We start from the raw sequence: 9,797 nt of genomic DNA on the forward strand, positions 1-9,797 counted from the left end.
AACACTGACCATTCGCTTTGCAATATTTGACATATTTTATACCTATGTAATATATTTTATACAGCATAACAATATACCATGTTTCCATGTTTTCTTTCTTTTTTTTTTCTTTCGGAGTTGGGGAACGAACCCAGGGCCTTGCGCTTCCTAGGCAAGTGCTCTACCACTGAGCTAAATCCCCAACCCCAATATACCATGTTTTAAACATTAAAATAAGCATATATGAGATTAATTGTGAAAAATTCAAGCAAGTTGGTATTTTTATCATATACTAGTTATGTTTAAAAATATCATAAAATATCATGAAAATGAGATCTGAGTAGATATATCCCATACATAACTTAAATTATTAAGAACACATGTGCATATGCACACACATATGCATAAAAACACACATTCTTGAATATTAGAGGAAAAAACAAAACTATTTCATACTTTAGAGAAGACTGAAAGGAGAACTGTGGTTGAATAATCAGTCTATTGATTGGATCAGAAGGAAGCAGGAAGAAAAGAGAATTTGGGGAAGAGTAAATAAAAGAAAAATAGCTTGGTGGTCGTGATGCACACATCATTGGGGTGGCAGCGGCAGGTAGATCTCTGGGAATTTGAGGTCAACCTGGTCTACAGAGAAAGAGAACATCCAGTGCTATACTGAGAAGACCACAAAAAACACGAAAGTTTAAATGGATTCCAAATTCAAGGGCGTGGATAGGGGTTTGTTAGTGTTCCTTGCTCTTGTCCATAAGTTCATTTTAGGAAGTAAAAGTGGGCAATAAATTTTCAACAAAAGAGAATACACTCAAGACAATTTTGTGGAGACATAGTTGTGCCCTATGCCAAGGCAAGTCCATATTGCTTTGAACTTACAATGAGATTATAGAATAAAACACTTCTTTGAACTTAATATCAACATCCTTTTGTAACTCCCCTTTTGTGTAACATTTTATCTATGAAATAATTTTCTAAGAACCTTTGTCTACAAAAAGGCCAGCGAAAAGAAAGGTTGTCTTGGGGGACTCAGCTCCATCCATCCTTCCAGAGGTATATATGCTTGTTTGTTTGTATGTGTGTAGGTACATGTTTATGTATGTAAGTATGCATGAGCACTGTGAAGTTGAGACAGGTGGCTATACCCAGGCTAAGTATGTGTATGTTTGAATGTGTGTTTGTGTGTGTGTGTGTGTGTGTGTGTGTGTATTTGCCTGTGTAAATGATTTTAATTTTTTTCCTTTCATTCCTCTCTGAGTCACAAAGAATTAGCTAGCTTGGTCAGTGAGGGACTCCTGGCTGCCTGGCTAGCGAAGGAAGCACTGAGGATAAATCTTTTACCTAAGCTCCCTACTGTTAAGTAATAGGTGTTAATTCCCCTGAAGCTAGAATCAGAGTAAATACTATTTGTACTAAGCAGTGGTTAAGCTCTCAAAACCAAGTTTTGCCCTCTGCTGATGCTCCACCTCCTTGGCTGACTTGTAGAGAGAACTGGTGCTTGGGCAGGCTTCTGACAATGAGAGATTGGGGTAGAACAGGAAAAAAAAAACTTGCAAAAACAAATATGGGAAAGACATAGTGATATCAGAAAGGTAATGATTTGGGAGCTGGCAACAGATGTGGTTAGTCCTGCATTGCACTTTTAGCAGGAAACATGTACTGGATGTTTCCAGGGTTCACCACACACTGAGACTCACTGAAACACCCAACAGTTAAGTGAGGGCCACATTCTATTTCAGTTCAATGCCTGTGATCCATGTTACTCTGGAATGTTATACCTGGTTTGGGACAATTTTGAAAATGCTATTCACATGTGGTAGGGAGGTTTCTATGCTCCAGTTTCTTCCCTGCTTGGAATCTGTAGTCCCCTGTGCTCTTTTACAAAGACAGGGAAAAGAAAATTACGTTCCTGTCCTCTATCCATGGAGTGGGAAGAAAGAAAGGAGGCAAAAGGGTGAGCAAGAGAATTAGCTAAAAGAAATTGCACCCCAAAAAAGTAAAAGGGAAATGAATAGATGGTGTTCAGTTTTACTTATTTTTCAAATCAAAGGACAAGTACACTCTAGTTAACACTGGCATCCTCTGTAAGCAGTGATACTTCACTTAGCATTAATAGTCTCATATATAAATGAAGATAACTAGAAGTCCCTAATGAACACTTAAGTTTCTGCCTTTTATTCAATTAAACAGTAACTTTACATAATCAACCTGGTATTAAAATATTCTCTTACATTAATATGTATTAAATGTCAAATTATAGCTATCAACATAGCTGGAGGTCCCCTATTTAGTTCTTTAAAATTACTTTTGCCTAATAATAAGAATCATTATGTATGTAAAATATAAATCTTATTAATAAGGCTAAAATGAAACTGATTATCGCTTCCCTGATTGCTTTTGATAGTACAAACTTCTTTGAAGTACAGTATATCTTATTAGCAGTACTTATGTTCTTCAGTCTGTAGTACAATTTCTCATTGGTCTTTGGAATAAAATGTTCATGTTTTAAGGCTGTTTAAAGTTTAGCATAGGTAGTCTACTGGATTTCTTACGTGAAGTTCTTTGGAGGGAATTGTCAGGAAGTCAGACAGAGCGAAGATGGGAGAGCAAAGATGGCAGTTCCCCGCTGTCTGTTCATTTCGATTCCTCTTGAGAAGTCAAACACCTTGTGGCTGGGGTTTTTCTAGGAAAAGTATACAGAGATGTTTCTCAAATGAATCAAAATCTCACCCAAGTTGAGATTGGTATTCTGTTTTCTGGGACTTCCCTAACGAAGTTCTATAAATTATTGGCTTACAGAGTAGGTAACGATAATACGTCAAGGCACAGGAAAAAGCCCAAACTAACCAACCAAACAAAACTTCAAAAACCCTGCTCTTCCTCCCCCGGAAAAATGATTCCTTGCTCATCTCTCTTTACAGCCTGGTGGCCTTTCCTCCACTCATTTGCAGGAGCCTCAGTCCCACCTTCCGTCTTCACGTGCTTTCTCTTTGTCTCACCATCTCCATGGCGCATCTGTGTTTGAACTCAAATTTCACTTTTTTACCAGGACACTATTAATATCAGGTAAGATCCATCCAAATGAACTCATCTCAAATAGACTGGATCCATAAAGACTCTAATTTCAAATAAGATCACATTTTTCGATATGGGGTTAGTAACTCAACACAGTTTCCTATGAGCCACAGTGAGGTGCATAACAACTAGAACAGCAAAAGCAGCTCTTCTTCAGGCTATAAAAAAGCAAATTGTTCTTGGCTAATAAAAGAAACCAAGGGTAAGTAGGCGTTCAATGAACAACAGGATTCTTCTCCAAAGAAAGAAAATAATTTTATTAAGTCTGTGTGGGCCGGTTAGAATTTTAGTGGAATTCTGATCTCTTGAAAGCTATATTCCTCAAATGTTTCAACATGTTACATAAATTGGAACCCATTAAACCAATGCTTCTACTAGAACTTATTGCATTACAAAAATCACTGTGGAGAACTGTCACTCGCTCCATTGCTTAGGCAAGAGTAAACATGTGAAGGTTAAAGGTGCCACTTTCTATAATAAAGGCTCATTTACTTTGTTGGCAAATACTAAATAAACTTAAATAAATGGTTTTTTATTCAAGAAAATTTTAGTATCCTGTGAAGTAAGTAATTTAGTTTGCGACATATTTTCTGACAAATCTGCATTTCAGCACAAGGTAGATACTGAGATGAGCTTTTGCAAAAAAGCCATACATGAGTGTTGGGGGATTTGTACTGTTATTACATCCATTTTATCAACCAGAAGTATGGTATGGTATTACTGCAGCTGGGTGTTAAGTTTAATAAGCCAACCCATTGGATACAGCTGTGTTTATACTGGACTCCATGAATTTCAGTCTTTAGCAAATCTTTAATCATCCTGAACTCACAGAATGAAACTACCCACTCTAGTTTATAAGAACTAGATTACAAATATACTCAGTTCATACACACATGTGTTTCTAGACACTACAAATCATTTCCCTTAGCATGAGATTATAGGTCTTTGGAAACACATCCCAGCCTACTTACCAAGAACTCAGACCACTTATATCATAAGAACTCTGAGTCTGTATTATACAAAGTTGCCTCAACTGTCTACTGATGGAGGTGGTCCCTATAGTCCTTATGTCCTTAATCCATTTGCTCATTAACCTGTTATGATCCTTTAAGTCCCCCTGCCCCAACCCCAATAATCTCTAAACACTGAACCAGGAAACAGGAGACTCAGTGTTCAATGCACTTCTGGAGGATCTGTCTGATGCTTACCTTTTTTTACATGTTGTTTAGATGAGAAGAAATGGCTGAGCCTTCATTTGAGGGGTATGAGGGTTGATTAGGAAGCCATTCAAGATGAGCAAATTTAGATGTAATTATGAAAATGAAGCACAGATTGCAATCAAATGGACTTCAAGCTTCCTGTCATACTTATATTAATTATATTTTGTTCCATGGCAATTGATAATGAGGGAATAGCTGCTTTAAATATGGCCAAAAAATTTGTTCCTATAATCTTTCCAAGAAGATGATAATAGCCAAACAGGAGCCTATTCTTGAAAGACCTCTGGAGAAGACCTTTCCCTCAGGAGGAGACCCCAAGCTCCCAATGACTGAGCCGAGGCCACTCGGATGCAATCAGCAAGAGGGTTTATTGGAAAACACAGGTACCTGCGGGCACACAGTCTCTTCGGAGGACTTGCGCGCCGAGCAGCTCCAGCATGGGGCTTTTATAGAGTTTGGGGAAGCAGAAGCAGGCGTACAGAAGCAGATGCATAGTTACAGGGATTGGTGGATTTAAACGAGGCATATAGACATGTTCACATATGATTGGTGATTTCACATGATGAGGTAATAAGGTATAGCTACACACATTGGCAGGTTTGCATCATATTTGAATGAGGTTGTAACATGGTAAAAGAGTACGTGAGGGCTGGGACGTCCTGAATGTCGGGGGCTAGGGGCTTATCCCTTCCTGCCAGATCCGGTACTCCTAGTCTGTTCTGTATTCCTTTCCTTTTATGGTCTGTTAGTTTTAACGGTGACTCGGCCCTAGGTACCTGGGCGTGCCTGGGCTCGTTCAAGCTTGTTGCAGCTCTGAGTTAAGACTCATGGGGTGGGTCTTTCATTTTCCCCCATTTTCTTTTAGACTTGAGTAAAATCCTTTACTCAAATCGAATTCTAAGGAATCTCTTCCTGTTGTCTTACCCTCTGGTATTGTTGTGTGAGAACAAGCGTCTGAATGACTGAGAGTCTGCTCTTTATGAACTGCATCAATCTGTTTACAATGCAGGGGCCAAAGAGGAGGATTAGGAGGAAGATGATTAAGGGTCCCATCAAGATGGACACCAGGGTAGCAAACCAAGGGGATCGGTTAAACCACCCCTCGAACCAGCCTTGTTGGGAATCAAACAGCTTCTGTCTCTGGGCCAAGCGTTCTCGGAGCTTAGCCATGTTATCTCTCACTAATCCTGTATGGTCTGCATAGAAACAACATTCTTCTTTTAGAGCAGCACATAGCCCTCCTTCGCGAAGGAACAGCATGTCTAGCCCTCTCCTATTTTGTAAGACTACTTCAGACAAAGATGTTAAGGACTTTTCTAATGCACTCACAGATTCCTCGATAGCTTTTAGATCTGCATTCATGGCCGCTTGTAGCTGACGAAAGTGACCCGTCTCGATGAGGGCGGTGGTCCCCGTCCCTATACCTGCAGCCATTCCTCCTAAGGTGATTCCTCCTAAGAGTAGAGCTAGGGTCATGGTGATTGGTTCTCGCCTGAATCGAGTCAGCCCCTCAAAATGTGAGTATATGTACTCGGGCCCATGGTAGGTGACCTTAGGCCAAATTTCTACCAGTACACAGTAGTCTGAGGATCTGCGGAGGATTGCAGCAGAGATACAAGGTGTCAATCCAGTGTTACAGGCCCAATAGGTGCCTGTAGGAGCTGCTAGGTAGTAGCTTCCAGTGGGGATCCTCTTGGTGATAGCACAGAGGACCTGGTGAGTGGGGGGTATGGTCCCTATACAGAGTCCCTGTCCTGAGACTTCCGGCAACGTCAGCCTATGGCTAGGGAGGGTTGTGCAGCTGGCCGGGCTGTGGTCTGATTAGTATAATTCCCCATGACTGCCACACCCTCCTAATAGGGTGGGCTAGAGACCAGGCACAGCCAGCATTCTTGGGTCTTGTCAGGTTCTGAATAATTGAGTGCCAAGTATGCCCCGGTCACTAAGTTGATTAGCTGGTCTCCCGTTCTTAGCAGCCGAGTGGCCGGTGTGGAAGGGTCCCTAGTCGGGGAGGGAGTTGTCAAGATATCCCCGGAGTTCTGAGTGGTGTTTAGCCATAGTGGGGGTCCAACCAGGGGCAGTGCCGGTGCTGGTCGGGAAGAAGGCTTTTGATCCATGAGGACTGGGTTTGGACCAATCTCTTGTGTGACCCGTTCTCTCACCAGTTGGAGGGAGAACAGGAGTCCTGGGTTAGTTTGGCCAGGGGTATACAACCGTATCCCCCACCTACACCCCACCTTCCAGTCTGTGTTTTTACCTTGATCCATGAATTCTATTGTAATTCGAGATTCGCCTGGAGTCTCAGGGGAGAAGGCCACTAAGTCCCCCTTCTTGGTCCCCCACCATCCTCGAGTATAAGTCTCACACCCCCACTTAGCGCAGTAGAAGGTCTCAGGACCTCCGCACTCCCGTGTCCTCTTACCTCCGGGATAAGTATACCAATCAAAGTGTCTGCAGGGTGGGTATGAGTTGTGGGGAGTCCGCTCAGTATGCTCCCAGGAGTCCTTAGCCAGTTGACAAAGGTCGAAAGTCAAAGGGGGCCACCAGGTTCCTTCAGCATGCTTACCATTAGCTAAGACTTGAGACCAGCCCGTCTCTAAATTAGTTATTATCCAGGACATATTATATACCTGGTAGGGGCTAGCCCCCAGACTCGCCCCACCCCTAGTCCATAAGACAGTTAAGAGCAACAACGTGAAAATCTTAGCTTTAGGGGGTTTTGAGTGAGTTGAGCCTTCCATGTCTGGGGCCCGATGTTGTGATCTGCCGTTTCCTCAGGTCGGGCTGCCTTGGCGTGAGACACGTGGATCCAAGCTGCAATTCCGTCTACCTTCAAGGCTGTTGGGGTAGTCAGGAGAACTGTATAGGGTCCTTTCCACCGAGGCTCGAGATTCTTGGTCTGATGTCTGCGCACCCACACGGTGTCTCCGATCTGGAATGGGTGCGGCACTGTCAGTTGTTCAAGCCTGTCTTGGTAGGCCGCGGCTAGAGGTTTCCAGATGTCTCTCTGCACGATTTGTAGGGCCTGAAGATGTGCTGCCAAGGAAGGGCTATTAGCGAATTCAGCGATATTTGAATCAAAGAAATTGATAAATGGGGGTGGGGTCCCGTATACTATTTCAAAGGGAGTCAGGCCATGGGAGCCCGGTGTATTCCGGGCCCGGTATAGGACTAGGGGTAGTAGGGACACCCAATCCTTTGAGCCAGTTGCAAGCGTTAATTTAGATAAAGTCTCCTTAATTGTTCTATTCATGCGCTCTACCTGTCCTGAACTTTGGGGTCTATAAGCACAATGTAACTTCCAATCAATCCCCAATAACTTGGCCACCAACTGACTTACCTGGGAGACGAAAGCAGGCCCGTTATCTGACCCCAGTACTTGGGGCATTCCATACCTGGGGAAGATTTCTTCGAGGAGCTTCTTGGTCACCACCTTGGCCGTTTCATGTTTCGTGGGGAAAGCCTCTACCCATCCGGAGAAGGTATCTATGAACACTAAGAGGTATTTGTGTCCGTACATACCAGGCTTGATTTCAGTGAAGTCAATTTCCCAGTGGGTACCAGGCCGATGTCCTCGGGGACAGACTCCTTGTCCAATTTTAGCTTTTCCTGGGTTTACCTGAGCACAGGCCCTGCAGCTTTCAGTCACCTCCCGCAAGGCCTGATCTCGTCCCAGGAGGTAGGTGTCAATCTCTTCTCGTCTTAAGAGGGTCTTCATCTTCTTGAGTCCCAGGTGTGTTAATTTATGTAGGTAGGAGATTAATTCAAAGGTCATCTTCATAGGCATAACAGTTTTCCCTGTGTAGACCCACCGTTTTAGCTGTGGGTACCAAACGGCCCCCATTTTCTGTAGGAGCTTTGTGTCCTCCGTGGTGTAGAGCCAACCGGTCTGTTCCAGCTGTGGAGACGTGGGTTGATCTTGGTCTTTTAAGGACAGAACTTGGGTGCCCATGGCGGCCTCACGCGCTGAGTCAGCTAGCCGATTTCCCCGTGCCTCGGGGCTGTGTCCCTTCTGATGCCCTGGGCAATGTATAATGCTCAGTTTTTTTGGTAGGAACAGAGCTGCCAGGAGGGCCAGAATTTCAGTCTTGTACTTAATGTCCTTACCCTCAGATGTGAGCAGCCCTCTTCTCCGGTAGATCTCTCCATGGATGTGTGCCGTAGCAAAGGCATAGCGGCTGTCTGTATATACATTCAGCCTCTTACCTTCTGCCATTTTGAGCGCCTGGGTTAAGGCAATGAGTTCAGCCCGCTGTGCGGAGGTACCAACAGGCAAGGTGCTTGCCCAGATCACTTTGTCCTCGGTAGTGACCGCGGCTCCAGCTTTCCATTCCCCGTTCACCAAGTAGCTGCTACCATCGGTGTACCACGTATGGTCAGCATCCTGGAGAGGTCGGTCCGATAGGTCTGGTCTGGATCCATGTACTTCTGCAAGGATCTGCAGACAGTCGTGCTGTTCTGCCTCCTCTGGCAAAGGAAGCAGAGTGGCTGGGTTGAGAGCGACCACGGGCCCAAACTGGACCCGTTCCGCATCCAGTAGCAAGGCTTGGTAGTGGGTCATGCAGGAATTTGAGAGCCAGCGGTCAGGGGGCTGTTTTATCAAAGCCTCCACTGCATGGGGTGCCAGGATGGTGAGTGGCTGACCCAAGGTCAACTTCCCAGCGTCTTTAGTTAGGACAGCAATGGCTGCCACCATTCTCAGGCATGGTGGCCAACTGGAGGCCACAGGGTCTAATTTCTTAGACAGGTAGGCTACCGGGCGCTTCCAGGGTCCCAGTTTTTGTGTTAGGACCCCCTTAGCATACCCTTGTTTCTCATCCACAAATAGTTCAAAGGGCTTGGTGATGTCTGGGAGACCCAAGGCAGGGGAGAACAGCAAGGCCCGTTTAATGTTATCAAATGCCTCCTGTTGTTCTGCCCCCCACTGGAAGAGCACCCCCTGTTTAGTGAGAGGGTACAAGGGGGCTGCCATCTTGGCAAACCCAGGAATCTAGAGGCGGCAGAATCCCGCCGTTCCTAGGAATTCCCGTAGCTGTCGGCCATTTCTTGGGGCTGGGATGTTGGCCACGGTCTGTTTCCTAGCTGGAGTCAGCCATCGCTGTCCGTCCCTTAGTTGATAGCCTAAATAAGTAACCTGGGTCTGGCAAATTTGAGCCTCTCTGGCAGAAGCTCGATAGCCCAATCGCCCCAAAGTCTGCAAGAGGGATTCTGTTCCCTGGTGGCATGCTGTCTCAGACGTGGCCCCTAGAAGAAGGTCATCAACAAACTGAAGTGGTATAAGAGTGGGGTGCTGGACTCGAAAGTCAGCCAAGTCCCGGTGTAAGGCCTCATCAAAGAGCATTGGGCTGTTTTTGAAACCCTGTGGTAACCTTGTCCAAGTCAACTGTCCCGAAAGCCCTATTTCAGAATCTTTCCACTCAAAAGCAAATAAGGGCTGGCTTTCTGGGCTCAGCCGGAGGCAGAAGAAAGCATCCTTCAGATCTAAGACCGTATACCAAGTATGGGTGGGAGGCA

General features: G+C 44.8%; 1 protein-coding gene across 1 annotated transcript; it reads right to left on the reverse strand.

Annotated features, from left to right (window-relative positions):
- Positions 1 to 7,243: 7,243 nt before the first annotated feature.
- Positions 7,244 to 8,979, reverse strand: LOC134485788 (uncharacterized). Its single transcript, XM_063282807.1, has 3 exons — positions 8,391 to 8,979; positions 7,679 to 8,303; positions 7,244 to 7,319 (listed from the first exon to the last, which is right to left on the reverse strand). The coding sequence occupies exons 1-3, from the start codon at positions 8,977 to 8,979 to the stop codon at positions 7,244 to 7,246; spliced, it is 1,290 nt and encodes a 429-aa protein (XP_063138877.1).
- Between the last annotated feature and the right edge of the window lie 818 nt (positions 8,980 to 9,797).

This window comes from Rattus norvegicus, chromosome 2 (assembly GCF_036323735.1).
Source record: "Rattus norvegicus strain BN/NHsdMcwi chromosome 2, GRCr8, whole genome shotgun sequence".
Lineage (NCBI taxonomy): Eukaryota > Metazoa > Chordata > Mammalia > Rodentia > Muridae > Rattus > Rattus norvegicus.